This window comes from Anabrus simplex, chromosome 13, assembly GCF_040414725.1.
Source record: "Anabrus simplex isolate iqAnaSimp1 chromosome 13, ASM4041472v1, whole genome shotgun sequence".
Lineage (NCBI taxonomy): Eukaryota > Metazoa > Arthropoda > Insecta > Orthoptera > Tettigoniidae > Anabrus > Anabrus simplex.
The window spans coordinates 95,406,121-95,423,634 of record NC_090277.1 but is presented as its reverse complement, the minus strand read 5'-3'; the positions used below and the strand labels follow the sequence as shown (position 1 = coordinate 95,423,634).

At 40.3% G+C, this 17,514-nt stretch overlaps 1 protein-coding gene across 1 annotated transcript in view; it reads right to left on the bottom strand.

The window, feature by feature from the left end:
• Nucleotides 1-14,287, bottom strand: part of woc (without children) — a 176,648-nt gene extending 162,361 nt beyond the window's left edge. Inside the window, exons 1-2 of the mRNA XM_067157257.2 lie at nucleotides 12,617-14,287; nucleotides 2,397-2,507 (exon numbers count right to left, since the gene is read on the bottom strand). Coding sequence (XP_067013358.2) covers nucleotides 2,397-2,507; nucleotides 12,617-14,287 — 1,782 coding nt within the window. The remainder of the gene's footprint in view (nucleotides 1-2,396; nucleotides 2,508-12,616) is intronic.
• Nucleotides 14,288-17,514: the final 3,227 nt, after the last annotated feature.

Sequence of the window (17,514 nt, the reverse complement as noted above, 5' to 3'; positions counted from 1 at the left end):
TTACATACGTAGACAAATAAGCTTGAGTGAAGCTTTTAAAAGTAAGAAAGATCATATGACGATAAAGTTGGAATTCAAGAGGACAAATTGGGGCAAATATTCATTTATAGGATCAGGAATAAGGGGTTGGAATAAATTATCAAGAGAAATATTTGATAAATTTCCAAGTTCTTTGAAAATGTTTAAGAAAAAGCTAGCTAAACAACTGACTGGGAATCTGCCACTGAGAGCACTAACTGCAGATCATTGATGATTGACTGATTGAAGTTACTGAACGGAATAGGTACCAGTAGAATGATGTGGTTTGCCCAGGCTGGCAGGATGGAAATATTAAGAACCCTTGGGTGACTGGAACAAGACCGAGTGGGAAACCAAGGAAGAGGTGGATAACCAAAGTAGAGACAGCAGTGGAGATTAAGTAGAGTTGTGAACTGGCCCTGTGCGTTCAGAGAAGAACGGTGAAAGAACGTGCGGGGGTGGTGGTTACTGGTCCATTAGTCCATCTGATTTATACATTTGACCGGGCGAATTGGCTGTGCGGTTAGGGGCGCGCAGCTGTGAGCTCGCATCTGGAAGATAGTGGGTTCAAACCCCACTGTCGGCAGCCCTGAAGATGGTTTTCCGTGGTTTCCCATTTTCACACCAGGAAATGCAGGGGCTGTACCTCAACCTAGGCCACGGCTGTTTCCTTCTCATTCCTAGGCCATTCCTGTCCGTCCAGCCATAAGACCTATCTGTGTCGGTGCAACGTAAAGCAAAAAAAAAATGATACATCTGCATACAGTTTATATGTAGAAGATGACCCAGTTTGCTTTCCAGTGAAACACCAAACCAACATTCATGTTTCAATTTAAATTCAACAATTGAAATAAATTACAAACAGCGTGCACCTTTGTACTGGTGACTCCCTTCACACCACCCAGAGAGTAACATTCATGCCTGCATTCGGGAGATAGCAGGTTTGAACCCTTCAGTTGGCAGCGCTAAAGATGATTTTCAGCTTCACACCAGGCAAATGCTGGGGCTGTACCTTAATTAAGGTCACGGCCGCTTCCTTCCCACTCCTAACTCTTTCTTCTCCCATCGTAGGGGATGTATCTGTGGTGGTGCAATGTGAAGCAAATGGAAGGGGGAAAAAAAAAAACAACACAAAGTCTTCCATGTCGGAGAGTATCAGACTTACAATGTCTTATCCATGTGCTCTGCAGCAGTTGAGAGTATTCTGCATGCACATAGAAGAGGAAAGGGTCGATCTATCTGAAGACAGCTGTATTTAAAGAGGTGGAGATTGCCCTTGTCCTTCCGGGTTTTCTTTCTATTTCTCCTAATGACCTGTCATTGAATTTGTCCTACTTTATGTTCCTTTATACAGGGAGTATAATTTAAGACCACAGTTTTGCTCACAGGCAACGGGAATCCCTGAGTGAGCATCATATGGCTAGCTCCCAGCTTGGTGTGATAAGTCTTGGTAGCTGACCCTGCAGTTCGCTAGTAACTACTGGAATTTTAAGGAGTATTGTGAGGTTATTATCGCGAAGATTAAGTACATGACAGTGCAGAGAATATTTCTGGTCGAGTGTTATTTGCAAAAGAAGAAGAAACTAGTTAAAAGGTGCTTTCGAATAGTCTATAGACAGTTTTCCGGTTCTACAGTAAACTCGTACACAAGCGGCGTAGAACTGGTTCTGTAACCAGTAAGAGAAAACAGCGAAGGAGAACAACTTTCACAGAGGAGAGGGTAGAAGATATACAGGCAAGACTGTAAGGCAGTCCATGTAAGTCATTTCGGAGAGTAGTTCAAGAAACTGGTATTTCACATTTGTCAGCAAGTAATGCAAAAAAATTACTAACTTTACTCTGGACTCATTCAGTGGCGAGTTCAATTTTGTAGTTTATTTGGTTTATTTATTTATTTGTCCCAAGCATGTATATAGTGGGCGGGTTCAGTTTAGTTTACTTTCTATAGGCGAAATCATGCTGCTTCTTTGAGATGATTATGTCCGCCACTGCGCTTGCTGTCACTGCTTCTCTGCACTCCTATGTCTCGGTACTCCGCTACAAAGTCTTAAATTATACTCCCTGTATGTTTCTTTTTTACAACTTGCTTTACGTCACACTAACACAGATAAGCCTTATGGTGACGATGGAATAGGAAAGGGCTAGGAGTGGGAAGGAAGCGTCTGTGGCCTTAACTAAAGTACAGCTCCAGTATTTGCCTGGTGTGAAAATGGGAAACCACAGAAACCCATCTTCAGCACTGTTGACAGTGGGTTTCGAACCCTGTATGTTTCCATCCTACATGAAAGTATATAGAAGTGATGACAATCAATATCTCCATCTGTGAAGAGAGAAATAACACAAAAATAATCTGATCTTAAATGTAAAGAAAACCTTACCCTGTAGCACTGGATACACATTTGAAGAGTTCCTTCAACTTCCACAACTTCATTAGGCTTAAGAGGAATCTCGCCACTTTCATTGGAGTTGGATTCTTCTTCAACCATTTCCTGAAACAAATGAACAAACATGGCTTTACAAGTGCACACAAAAAACACCAAGTTTGGAGGCATTCAGTACTAAATCTGGACTCATGATACAAAGAGAAACACTTCCTCTCAACACTTTTCAAAGACGTGCATTACAAACAACATTTAACAACTGGCATATTTCACTGAAATCTGAACTCGGCAACTTATGGCTGTCAGTGATGGGAAAGAGTGATGTTCTGCATTTATCACTGTTGTTGTGGGGTCAATTTATAGCGGTTCTTAGGTCTTTTCTAACTAGTTCTATTTGCTTGGTATTAGTCACTTTCCCTTTAGAGATGATGTCGAAGACTCTAAAGATGAGTTTGGCTAACCATATTCACTAGTCATTTTTCTCTCTTTCTGCTTAGACACGTGTACAATTAACTACCAGCTGCATTCTACAGAATGTAGAAAATGTCCTTATGCAGACTGACAGTATGAATCATAATCTTTCCACTGATGTACATCTAAATAGGATAAGGTGAGTATCTGTTTTGTTCTTGATGGGCTGAGCAGCTCAGACGATTAAGGCGCTGGCTTTCTGAGAAAAAATTGGCAGGTTCGATCCTGGCTCAGTCTGGTGGTATTTGAAGGTGTTCAAATATGTCAGCCCGTGGTGGTACATTTATCGGCAAGTAAACAAAATCCTGCGGAGCAAAATTCTGGTACCTTGGCATCTCTGAAAACCGTAGAAGTGGGATGAAAAGCTAATAACTTTATTACCGTTTTGTACTTTTTGTATCACACAGTCTCCGCTATCGCCGCTGGAGCATGCATTTTAGTGGACTTGTGACTTAACTATTTGAATTTCCAAATGTATAAAAGAATAATCTGCTAGCTTTCAACTGGTATATATATTGCGTCTTTATTAGTGGATTCCTATACTTCTCTCAACACCGTGAAGCGTCTTACGACTCGTAATTACTCAGCTCACTCTCAGTTTGAGATGTGAAATCAAACAGCACATTAGTACAGAAGCATGGCCTCCTTAACGTCGACTAATCATCACATTAACTTGGGATTTGCGCCAAATTAACCTCTGAACTAATGTCACCAACCTTTCTGCACTAAGTGCCAAGACAACGGTAACAACAGTTTTCACACCATCCAGAAACAAGCCGAAAACATGAAAGGTAGCTTCTCTATTAGTGTAAGCAATTAAATAATATAAAATTCCTTTAGAATTTTATCTTAAATATTTAAAGTCAATACGGAACTGGAATGAAGTTCATTACTTGTAATATAATATAAAGTATATTCATTTGAGTCTTTACTGCAAACATTTGAAAATAATCTGAGTAACACTGTAGTATTACATCTTCAAAACATGACTGCACATGGCCATGCCACGTCCGGTGCTCTGCCGATAGGTACAGTAGTAGCATCACACGGTATAAATTTCGTATTAGAAACCGAATTGTCAAAGTACCAACTTGTGAAAATTTGAATTTATAATTCCATCTTTACAATACTGTGATTGTCTTTATTAAAAAGACTACATAGATTATACTCGTGATGCATGTTTCGTCCTGTTATGGGACATCTTCAGTCACAAATACAAAACATTAAAAATAAGGCGAGGACACACTGAAATAAGTAAATAAAAAGTCTTTGGATCCTGTGACGCGGCGTGATGGCGTCTTGTAAATCTTGAATGTTAAAATGGTGTGGCATGAACATATGAAGCATGAAGTCCAGTTAAAAACAACAAATTGTCCAAATATAAAACAACATGCGTGTTTAACAACAATTAATCTGTGATTTTACGTACCGGTAAATCCACCAACACGAGGCTGACGTATTTGAGCGCCTTCAAATACCACCGGTATGAGCCAGGATTGAACCTCCCAAGATGGGGTCAGAAAGCCACTACCTCAACCGTCTGAGCCTCTCAGCTTGGGAAGTGTTTAGATATGTAATTACCTGAGGGGTGGGTGTGTTGAGCAACTCTGGGAACTCTGCAGCTACAGAACTCCAGGAAGATTAGAATGACAATAGTGTAGCTATCAGGCAGCTTAAAACTAAAACAGCCCCTTTGTTATCTCGTTTTGACATATTGTCATACAACAAGGACTGTTGTAACTATAGCAGAGACTCTCTACGCAATTAGGTCTCTGTGTGTTTCCCTGTCTTCTAAAAACTTACTATAATAAGTGTTATAATTAAAGTGATGCCGTAGAGTAAGTTTGTATATTTTTAAGTACTGTTAAAAATAATGCATTCAGTATACGCCTATAGATACATATGATTCAATTATGTGCTATACCGGTACATGCTCAAAACCGGTATTCTCTATATGTCCAAATTTCTATAACTCAAAACAAAATTTATCACCGGAGGTGATTTGAGATATCAAGGTTCCATTGTAATCTGCTGGCCATAGGTAAGGTACTGTCATTTCGTCTTTCTGTGTGCTTCTGTTGTTGTCTCCAAAGTTTTTGTCAGTTTCAGTGCTGTCCTCGATTAAAATCCCATCAAAAACTTTATTCCAACATTTTTTACAGGGTTGATTACTTTTTCTCCCCAAATTGAGCACACCAGTAAATCACACCTTTCATGTTGATGGTTTTCAAGACTTCAGGAACCCTTTTTTGATTCGTTTGCCTCTTGCAACAGATATCTTAGAAAGAACGCCCGATGGCACCTTTTGAAGGGTTCTATTACACTTTGCTCTAGGGGCTGGATCAGACTTGACATATTTAGGTAAAAACTGAGCAATAATGACACCATCATGCAGGAACTCTGGGTGTGCAGGGTTTCCATTAACAAAATTGCTTTCCTGGGATGGTTTTTAGACACTGGGGATAAATTCATCCTTATACCATTCTTCAAAAAGGCAGTGGACATCCCGGAACATTTCTTGTTTTGGTAGTGGACAGGAAGGGCATTTGCTGAAATATCTTTCAAAGCCCTGAGTTAATTTTTTAGGTTTTCCTACATACATAGACTGTAGTCAGCAAGTTCTAGTAGCGTTGCTGCAAAACAAAAGTGTCACACTTTCTTTGCTCATTTTGTGTCCAGGAGCACACTTTTCATTTCTTGAATAAAGTTATTTTTTTCGGTAACATTTTAAAATTCAAACCTGTCTCATCCGCATTGAAAATCTGATCTGTGCTGTGTCATCATCGTCATCGACCATCTCTAGTTGCTTGGGTGTGGTGTACAAGCCTCCTCTATCTTTGTCCATGAACCACTGTTTTCTCATAACCTACCCCCAATTTTGTCTTCTCTTTTTGACATCTTGCCGGCCCCGTGGTGTAGGGCCTGCCCCTTGCCCGGAGGCCCCGGGTTAGATTCCCGACCAGGTCAGGGATTTTTACCTGGTCCTGAGGGCTGGTTCGAGGTCCACTCAGCCTACATGATTAGAATGGAGGAACTATCTGACGGTGAGATAGCGGCCCCAGTCTAGAAAGCCAAGAATAGCGGCCAAGAGGATTCGTCGTGCTGACCACATGACACCTCGTAATCTGCAGGCCTTCGGGCTGAGCAGCGGTCGCTTGGTAGGCCAAGGACCTTCAAGGGCTGTAGTGCCATGGGGTTTGTTTGTTTTGTTTGTTTTTTGACATCTTTCTTTACTAGGTCGGTCCATATTTTCTGGGTCTACCCACTGGTCTTTTTCCCTTTACTTCTTTTTCACATTCCCTTCTTGTAGATGTCCTTGCATTCATACTTTGTACACGGCCAAACCACTGCAGTCTTACCTTCTGAGTCGACACTGGGAAGAATGGTTTCCTTTTTAACAAAACTGTGATCGTAAATGTGGGGAAAAGAAATATCGGCACTAACACTACTACTCCATGACATGAAGGCAAATGGTCTAGCTGACAGAGAGCATAACAAGCTGAAAACTAAGCCAGTACATAAAAACGGAGATTTTCAGGGCCGTCCACAACTGACTGCAATGTTAAAATACTTTTCTTGCTGCTTTAGAAGATGACCTGGACTTCGCTGTTTTTGATATTTCCTTCAACCAAAAAAATAAATCTGGAATGAACGTAATGAAATACCATTTTTGGTAAATATAACAGCAGATGATCTTTGGAACAGCACAAATTTTTAGAAGTTCGTGAATCATCTCTACACAGTCTGAAAAGACGTCACCCCGCAATGTGCCTTTCTCGTTTTAGCTTCCCTTCCATTTTAGCATCTAGATGTTTCAGCATGTCTAAGAAAGGATATCTGAGGCATTTAGAGTCACTTCGCCGAGGTCCCTTAATTTGGAAAGAACACTTGCATCACTATGGATACACTGAGTTTCAGAACCACATTCTAATGATTTCACACACTCATCGCATGGTACAATTTTCTTTGCTGCTCTTTGAATCAAGCATGAATAATACACTAGATTGTCTGTTCTAGTTGAACTGTTATTATTAACTGAAGGGGACTGAAGCCTGGTTCAACATCTGTTTGGGTAATAGTGTCCCTTATATGAATATTTTCCTTTACCTCTCTTCTTCTATGTCTTTCATCTCATGCCACTGATCGGCAATTTAAAATCCATAGCACTGGAAAAGTTGTTCAGAAAACATATACATATTTCAACTACTTCACTGAAGTATAAGAGCAAAATGCCTTTCAGAAGGGTCATTGTTTAATTTTACTGTTAACTCATTGGGCCCGAGCCACGGAACCGTTCCGGGCTTCGTCTCGGTGGACCAAACGCCGGACCACGGAACTGTTCCGTTGTCTCATATTACTACGTAATTCTACTTTTCCTCAAGAGATGGCAGAGTGAGTTGCATTTGTGATTTGTGTAGGGACTCTTTCTTTGCAATGTTATATGTTCTTTGGTAATATATATCGATAGTGTGCTTGGTAATGTTAGTTTGAAGTGGGCTATCTCTACCTTTGAGATTCGCTTGTAAACAAGATGGCTGCCAGTATAGAACTGATATTTACCGATATATAACCCCTTTTAGGAAGTAATGATGATTAGGAATTTCATTTTTTCAGTGAAATTAGTAGTAATATTGGTACTAGTGTGAGCAACGCTCCTGAAGAACAAATAGATGTGGAAATCAAAGAGGAAGTGCAAAGGGAAGACTGTGTTACAGCTCAGCTGGCGGACTGAGTACGGTCCCGTGATGCTAATAAAATAAAATGTTTTACTGTATTCGTTGTTCCGCAGTTTGTGGTATGAAAGCCTTTTGTTTTCATGTATATTTAAATCTTTAATGGTCTTGTAACTAAGAAATTTCTCATGATATGAAGCGACACTATATTTCCTCCAAAATAATCTCAGCACCAATGCAGTTTCAATCCGACAAATATGCAGGGCTCAATGGGTTAAAAACATACCTGTTAAGATGGTTTAATTTGAAGCCATGCACACCAATATTCTGTGAAACCTTAGGATTGATGCGCCTACCACACCCTTTTATGTATAGATTTATAACCTGCCACAAAACAGCTCAGTATGTTGATGATGACTGCATTTAATTACACTCAATTCACAAGGAACCAAAATTATACAGTCTTCTTGCCTACACAACATAGCATTCTGCTGCTACTCATTCAGACCAAATGATGTGTGCGGTGCGTGGTGTTGAAATAAGGAACAAACTTCTCCTGATAATGGAGCCTTATGGAAGTACCAACACTTGATAATCTACCTGCCCTGGTTAAATCAAACTGTAATAAAATACAATACCACTGTTTAATAAACTTCATGTTAATTAACTGAAGAAAACACTGTAAACCCACATGTGAAGAGTCTAGGGAAAGGTATATATTTGTAACAATAGCAGTCAACTTCAAGTCTTTGAAACAAAACTGGCCAACTACACATTTTCTTTCAAAGTAACTAATAATCCTTCAAATTTATAGGCAAGATTATGCTTGAATCAATGATTAAATCTGTCCCTGAATATATACTAAAACTATCACATTCTTAACTACTGACCTTAACAGGTAAATAGATTTTGCTCTCTCCCAGAAAAAAACACCCATCTGACAGAGATAACCATGTTTGTAATCAGGCCATTCAATTTCCTTAGAGTAACTGAAATAAAAACGCAACAAATGCAAAGAGCAGTGAGAAGTCGCACTCACTCGCTCACGATGGATGTTGTTTCCGAGCAAGCATCTCTTCAAAACTCGCATAGTGAAGGGGAGGGACAATGGTCAAACATTAACGGCAGAAACACACTACTGTCACATCACGTGAACTCATGCTGAGCTAAGTCAGCGTGGAAGGAAGGCTGATGATGTCACTGCATGTGACGTGAAGACAGGAAACACAGGACACTGTCCTCACACTCATGCTTCGTCTGATGGCAAGTTAGAATAGTACATCCACTTCATCGGATTCTGATGAGCTTTAAATTGCCTGTGCTGTTTCTGTTGCCATGAATACTGTCTGTCACAAAAGACAGTGGGTACATGGAACAAATTTACGGAGGGAGGAAAAGTGACAATATTACAATTTAGTAAGCTAACTGGACATCCAGAAATATTTCAAATGTACTTCAGGCTTAACAAAGAAGAATTCAATTACTTGCATAATCTCATCAAGGATGAAATTATTGAATTATTATACAATATTTCGAGAAGTTATAATAATAATAATAATAATAATAATAATAATAATAATAATAATAATCATATGGCCTCAGCTACAGTGTGCAAGCATTTTAATTTAATTCAAGGCCATCTGGCTGCTTGCTCATCAATTTTGACGTTCTGGTTTACCCTAGGCCTTCTAGATGGCAGAGTAAACTGAATCTCTCTTGGGCATCTGTGGCTGAGTTTTAATTTTGTCAAGTGAACACAAAATGTGTCACCAGAGATCTTTAATATGCTGACATCATACGACATGGAGTGTTGAATGGACTTTTTTCTGTCCTTCAAAAATCCGACTACCTCTGCCAGGTTTGAACCCAGTATCTTGAGATCCGGAGGTCAACTCACTATCACTGATCCCACAGAGAGAGCTTTCGAGAAGCTATCTACACCAAACAGAAGTTAGCTGTATGCTTAAGATAAGTGTTTTATTATCACTATTATATGTGTAGGTGATTATTTTCACTGAATGCCTATTAAAATTATTTCATTTTAGTGGTCACCAGTGAACTTTCCTATTTTGTGCCATGCCTCGTGCTGCAATTTTACTGGTTTCTATAGTTAATCGAACCTATATCACAGAGATTCACATGCATCATCACCAATTCAATTAACCCATTCAGCGCCAAACCCGTATATATACGAAAGTAATCCCAAAAATAAGGTCTCTATATTTTTTTTATAAATACATAGTCCTGTTTATTTCTACAATGGTTTACATCATTTTACAGCTTGAACATTTAGCTATTTTTCAACATTAGCACTATTTCGGTCGATGCATTTTTGTAGACGCTGTGACAGTTTTTGTATGCCGATGTCATACCAGCTTGCCGCCATGCTGTTCAGAAAGTGTGGTCTTCAGTCAGCATGTGTGGAACTCATCTTGCGCACACTTTCCGGTATTTCAATTTTTCCATTAAAATTCTGTGAGCAGTGCTTCGGGAAATCTGAGGAACCAAAGTGCAGAGATCATCCAGGGTGATCCGCCGATCTTCACCCATGATTTGTTCAACCTTCACGACAGTCTCAATGGAAATTGATGGTCTCCCGCTTCTTTGTTCGTCAACTGGTGATGAATTTCAATCGGTTCAGTATGTTTCACGTTAAAAAAACGAGTAACTGCATGCACTTCGCGGTAACATCCGACTGAAGCTCCATTCTCAACGGCTCCCAAGCTTACACTGAGTGCCTCAGTGAGCCGTGCGCATGGTTACATGCAAAGGCGGGAAACACTCTTCACAGTATTGTGACAAACAGCCACATGAACAGAGTTCTGTATTTATTTAAAAAAAATAGGATACCTTATTTTTCGGATTACCCTAGTACGTTATTGAACACTGTGCCTCGTCCGCCAAACCTGTATATATATGTTTTGGTGCCTTGTGTACTTCACTGATCTCACAAATAAACGGGATATAGTGTCTTACTTTGAAATTCCCTGGAAAAGCTAAAAGAAGATCTGTACGGTAGATATGCCACTCCATTTCGAGTGTTTTGAAAGCGATCACATGTTACTGCAGCTTCGTTGGACAGGAACATCTTTCCCGCTAACGTGTAGCCATCATGGCGTCTTGAATTATACATTCATCTCTTGTTGACGAAGAAATGGTATGTTTCCTCATAAACAGTGATTCTAGAGAGCTATATTTTGATAATGAAGATGGAAAATATATAGGGAGTGATAATGAACTACAAGAAAGTGCGAGACAAAGTAGTATTGATGAAGCTCATGCAGAATTGTCATCCCCTCGTCAAATTCTTTTTTCCCCCCATATGTTAATGATTTTGATAATACAGTCGAACCTGCCCTAACGGACACCCTTATTCAGCGGACACCTCCCTATACGGACAATTTCACTCGGAACCGATTTTATTTTACATGAGAAAAGTGTTAAATTGGCCTCATATAAGCGGACACCTCAAACTCCGGACAGCGGACATCGCCATTTGTCCCATCCACTTGACTTAAGCGGACACTTTACACGTTGCAAGACAACTTATTACGCTGGACCACATTTCGTCCTTTCTTTTAAAACCATTCTTCAAACGTAAGGAAATCCCTTTCGAATGTTTATACTATTTCGAGTGCAAGGGGAGAGAAGGTACATCGGAATGCAGTTCTACCTAGAGTTGTATGGGCCTATTCCGAGAATTCCAATTACCCAGAAATGCTGCCAGAGACTGCTGACTCACAAGTCACCTGGGGATTTTCTTCCCTTCTTGCATCATTCTATTCATAACTCGGACTGTCGATGATAAGGTCGAGCGAGCTCAGGTATTCAACTTGAGAAGGAAAGGACAGCACATGTGCTAATTAGTGAGACAGAAATACGTATCATTTCAGTTGTCTGTTAAACATGAGTAACAATGGATTACTTCACGAAGCTGATATGTTTGTTAATGATGTAAAATCACTTATAATAACTCTCTATGAAATACTAACACAGAAATGACTTAGAATAATAAAAATAAAGATATGTATGCTTATATTTCAGGTTCGATTATTTTTACAAACTTGTTTTAGCGGACACCTCTCGTAATGGACAATTTTCCTCCGAACCGACGGTGTCCGCAGAAAGGAGGTTCGCCCGTACCAGTTCTTGGATCAAGAATTTTTTATTATATTTCAGTAATAGTATCAATGAGCGGATTGGCCTTGTGTTTTAACATGCTACGGCTCTGGAACCAAGCTCTGCATTCGGCAGGTGAGTGGGTTCAAACCCCACCATCAGCTGTCCTGAGAATTTTTTTTATTTCCCTTTTGCACTCCCAAGCAAATAGGGGGGCAGTTCCTATTCATAAGCCACATCTGATTCCTTCCATTTCCCTACCCAGTTTCATTCACCATCAATCATTTCACATTCATTATCTTCTCAAGTGAGGTTTGCATCAGGGAGGGCATCCGGCCATAAAAATATGCTGTAATCCCTGTATTGGGCTGTGAGGCTACGGGGACGATGTGCATTACATTAACAGTATCAGTAAAAATTTATCTGTAAAAGTGCTTCTTCCTTCAAAAAATATATATATATATAAAAATTTAAAAACCAGCCCAGAGAGTCGGTTTGCCTGGTCACCAAAACTCGGCAGTGAAAAGGTTAATATTTCTTCCATATCGCTGAAAGAAACTGGTTCTATTCACACCTTACATCACCAGATGTGTGCTAGAGCAGAAAATTGTGCACCGCGTGAGGAGCATTGTCACCAGATTCTACATCACAATGTCAGCCACAATAACAGCCGTGACATGACTGCACTGTGATCACTCCACATTTCGTACAGTGTGGAAAAGGTACAGCACATCTTTCTGGATAGGTTCGATTGCATCACGATATGTGTGAACTCACGTGAGGTGATAGTAGTGCGTTTCCACCTTAACTTCAGTGTAATGTGCTGTCACTCAGCCCTCAGAAATCAATAAGCAGCAGTCTTGTACACATCACAAGACCTAGTTGCCCTACAAAAATCTTAACACATTCCACATTGAGGAACACAAAACAGTAAATTTCCATAGTCACACCTACCTTTATCTGCGTCTCTGCTTTCTTAGCTGCCTGTCTCTGCGGCCTAGGTGGAGCCTTCTTGATGCCATCCTTGAGGGCCTCAGCAGCAACCGTCTTCTCCCATATCTGTTCTGAAATATCTTCGATTGATTTACTTTTCCGACGGCCAAACACTTCAGTTTTGCCTCGCCAATCCTTGTTTATATTATGAATCGCTTTTGAACCCCTCATAGAACCATCCATTATGCCATCCATTCTGACAGTACCATCTTGGTTGCATAATACCCTAGGTACAGTGTCGGGTATGATACAGATTTCTTCATCTGGCTCAGTTCTTATAATGTTAACGGATGTTTCTGTGATTAATGGGGGAACTACATTATCACCACCATTCTTGGTCTCGTCACTCTTCTCTTCAGCATCAGGAGTCGTAGCTTCGGTGACAGGTTCTTTATTAGTTTCAGCATCGGCCACAGTGGAAGAATTCATTTCTGGAGCTTCTGGTTCGGTCATTTCTACATCAACAGAATCATTTCTCTTTTCAACAGAATCCTTCTCCTCAGGAGAAGCAGTTCCAGAATCCTTCTCCTTCTCAGGAGAAGCAGTGGCAGAATCCTTCTCCTCAGGAGAAGCAGTGGCAGAATCCTTCTCCTTTTCAGGAGAAGCAGTGGTAGAATCCTTCTCCTTTTCAGGAGAAGCAGTGGCAGAATCCTTCTCCTTTTCAGGAGAAACAGTGGCAGAATCCTTCTTCTCAGGAGAAGCAGTGGCAGAATCCTCCTCCTTTTCACCAGAATCTTTCTCCTTTACAGTAGAATAGTCTTCCTTCTCAGCAGAAGCAGCCATCTCTTTATCAACAGAATTTTCATCCACAGCAGCGATGGTGTCTTCTGTTTCTTTAGCATCTGTTGAAGGAGGAAGCTCTGTTGTAGATGCAGCCTCATCAGCTAACGCACGAGACTCTTCGGCAGGGGCAGGAGTGACTTCTGTAGAAATAACAGACTCTTCCGTTGGAGTAACAGTATCTTCTGCAGAAGCACGAGCCTTTTCAGCTGGTGCAAAGGTCTCCTCAACTGTATTGGAAGCTTCTTTCTCATCAGACCTTTCCTCCTCCCCTTCTTCTTCTTTCCTCTGTTCAGCTTTCTCTGGGCTGGCTCCCTTCTCCCTTTCTTCGACAATAGTGGGAGACATGTTTTCAACATCAATATTTTCCTCTACATCCATTGCTTCTTCACCATTAGGTTGTTTTTCACGACGTTCATTTTCATTTGTCCCACTGAATGGATCTTCATCTTGGATGACAGACACCTCCATGGACTCGTCCCCGTTCTGAGAAACATTCTCGAGGGACATTGTGTCACACCTGTCTTTATCCTTGCTGGAGTTCACGTGAACAAACTGCATGTCTTGATCCATCACATTGTCATCATCGCCACCATCACTCTGGAAGTTCATCCTCGTTTCCTCTTCTGTTGCGTTCACCACTCTATCTCGTGATTGTTCATCTAAGTTCATAGAGGTCGACCCGTCCTGGCTGATATCTTCCTCCATGGCTTTAGTCTCCTCCTTGTCCATGTTCACATCAGTCTCCTCCAGATTCACATCCATCTCGTTCTCTTTCTGAACGTGTTCTAGAGGTCCCTGACTGTCTTCTACGTCCATTGAGCCCTGGTCGCCGCCTGGCGACAAGTGCATAGGCTCTTCAAGATTGCTGTTGCCTTCAGACTCCACCACTTTATTTTCTGTAAGGTCGCTACTTTGTACATTTCCGATACTTGATCTACTGTCTTCAGAAATATTATCCTGACGATTCCTATCCTCTACATTTGTACTGCTCTCATCAACATCTCCATCCCCAGATTCTGGGACTACAGGGGAAGATTCAGATTCCCTATAATCAGTCTCTGGGGGTGCTGGATCTTCACTGGGAGATTCACAAGGTTGGTCGCTTGTTCTCTCTTCTGATTCCCCTTGCTCGGAGGGGATGGTTGGTTCGTCGGTGTCACCTTCGTTGTCGTCCTCATCGGCGGGAGTAATAACACCGTCCGTTCTTTCATGATACTCGTCCTCTGTCCTTCCGTGATTCTCATCTTCTGCTCTCTCCTGGTATTCAGTCGAGTCTTTACTCACTTCACTCGAGAGGTTATTGGGTTCCTCTGCCCTGTCCCTACTCTCGTCATCGACACAGTTTGATTCGTACTTGTCTGTACAAGACACACCAAATGATTCACTAGGTTCACTAGGTTCACTATGAACAGGAGGAATAACAGCGGCTTGTCCCGGGCTTTCGACGCTATCCTCCATGATTAACGTTTATGCACAGCACATCGTGGAATGAATTCTGAAACAGAAGCATGAACTTTAGAACTCTTGATTAACAAAACAAATCAAAACAAAAAATGCTCGGGTTAGAAAGTGATTGGAAACAGATGGAGAGCATTAATTTATTACGTGAACAGAGTACAAATAAAAGAAGAACATGGGTCCAAAACTGTATCAACAGTGAAGAATGGTGGTTATCACCGTCGCCAAGTAAGACGTTACTGTGAGGTAAAAGGAGGGAGAGTTGGATGAGACAAGAGAATGGGAAAAGAGGAGTGCCCTTATATCTAATATTAAGGCTGCGTGATTCCAAAGACCTCAACATATGTTAGTGCAAGAGGGTGGGAAGACTGAGATAAATGTTTTTGCAGACTAACTGTGAAAAAAATCAATTGTAGTTTGATGAAACTAGGTGGACTCTACCCAAATGAATATGCAGCTAACACACAATACCTGCAAAATCTGTAATATAGACTTTTCTACCCCTATTCACATACAGATCAATCAAACCCACTTCAATGAGTGTTTAATAGTTAAAGTCTTTAAACATTTACATTCATCTAGTCTCACCTATAACTCCTCCCTCCACCTCGTAACAGCATCTATTGGTCTTATTATATTCACCACTGACAAAGACTGCAACCAAAAATGTTGGAGCAACGTGCTTCAATTATGTGTTTTCTTTCTACATGTGTTTATTCTGTAATGACAATCTCACTACACTGAAAAAACCGGAGATAATATGATCTGCCTTGCCAATACTAATTTGACAAACTTGACCATTATCGGCCCTTAATTGGTCCGTATTGACCGTATGAAATGAGTTAAGGCTCCCGAAACATGTACATATAAAACAACGTAAAAATCAAATACTGTAATATATGTACATTATTGCCAATACTATACAAAAAGCTGTTTAATACACATTAATTGTACGTTTCAAGAAAACATAATTCTCTTCTTCACACAAAAAAATATTTACCAAAATCCAATTACTTGACTCGAATGACAAATTAATTAGATGTTCAACTATTACTTGAAACTAACGATTGAAAGACAGCTTTTACATCTTCAAAGATCTTAGGCCAAGAAAAAAGCTAGACTCACGTAACACTACACAAGAACATATTGTTCTTCAACATGTTGTTGTTGCTAATTAAAATAATGCTTGCTGTTGACCGAATGTTCTTCTAGGACTATGAATGCAGATCAACTGTGGCTAGAAATTGCAGAGAATGGGAAAGTAGTAGAGTTGTGAAAGTGTTTGAAAACTTGACAGGGAGAAAGGTTGTAGATTCATTATTATTTCATTTTCTTTTTTTAACATATGAGTTTGCCAATTTATACAATGAGCCGTAAAAAGGTAATAGTGACTAAGTTTGAATGAAATTTCTGCAGAAGAAAACTCACCATACAAGGAAGTGTAGCTTTGATTATAGCATTGTTACAGTGAGTGTAATCTAAATAGCATCAGCGAAGGGAAGATTAAACTACAATACCGTGTAACGGGCCATATAGATTTAGCTTGCATTCTGGAGATCGTAAGTTCAAAATGCACCACCGGCAGCTCCGAAGACTGTTTCCTGCAGTTACTCCATTTTTAAACCACGCAAATACTGGGGATGATATTATGGTCACGGCTCTTCCATCTCAATGCTTACCTTTTCCATCTCATAGTTGCCGAAAACTTATCTGAAATAGCGCTATGATTATCCACAAAGAAAAGCAGAAAAGAAAACCACACACAACCCACTTTGTACTGTCAATATTATGTGTGATTACTTGGCAGTAAATATTATTGAATCCCTGCAGGTTCATGTATGCGACAGCCCTCTGACGATCGGGACAAGTTATTTTGTTATGGATGTAGTCAATGTGACTTAGACTGTAATTCCAGGAAAATTATCCCAAAATATAATATAATGAAGTTTCTACAAACTGAAGATGATGATGCTTGTTGTTTAAAGGGGCCTAACAGCTAAACCTATCTACAAACTACCATCCAAAAAACACGCAAGGACCAAGTAAGGAACGATGACATCAGAATGGAACTAGAAGAGGACTCTATAAAAGAGAAGCTAAGGACTTCGAGACTAACATCTGTATGGGCATGTAGAACTAATGCCTGCCACAAGAACACCACATGCATGCCTAGAAAGAACGGCTGAAGGAAGAGGACCAGCGTTAAGACCAAGGAAGAGATGGCTACACAGCTGAGAGAGTATGTGGAGAGAAAGGGAGGGAACTGGGAGTCAGTAATGAGAGAGAAGGCATTTCTGGACAGACAACGATGATGAAGACTAGTTCAACACTAACCTACACAGCACGCTGAAGGGGTTCTATGAAAATAAAATATATTGGTTGGTAAAAACTGTAGTTAAGCTGAAAGTTGACTGTCCATTGTGTCAGGCTCAAGAAAGAAGTCCCTTATATTATTTCTTGAAAAGCAAAATTGTATTTCAAACTGTGCTTCCCCATACATTTCTAATTACTGCAATTTTGCAGCGGATGACCCACAGGAGGCTGCCGGACTAACCTTTCTTCCCGGAATCGTCTCAACATACCACAAATAATATTATGTTTCATGGTACATAACCTCT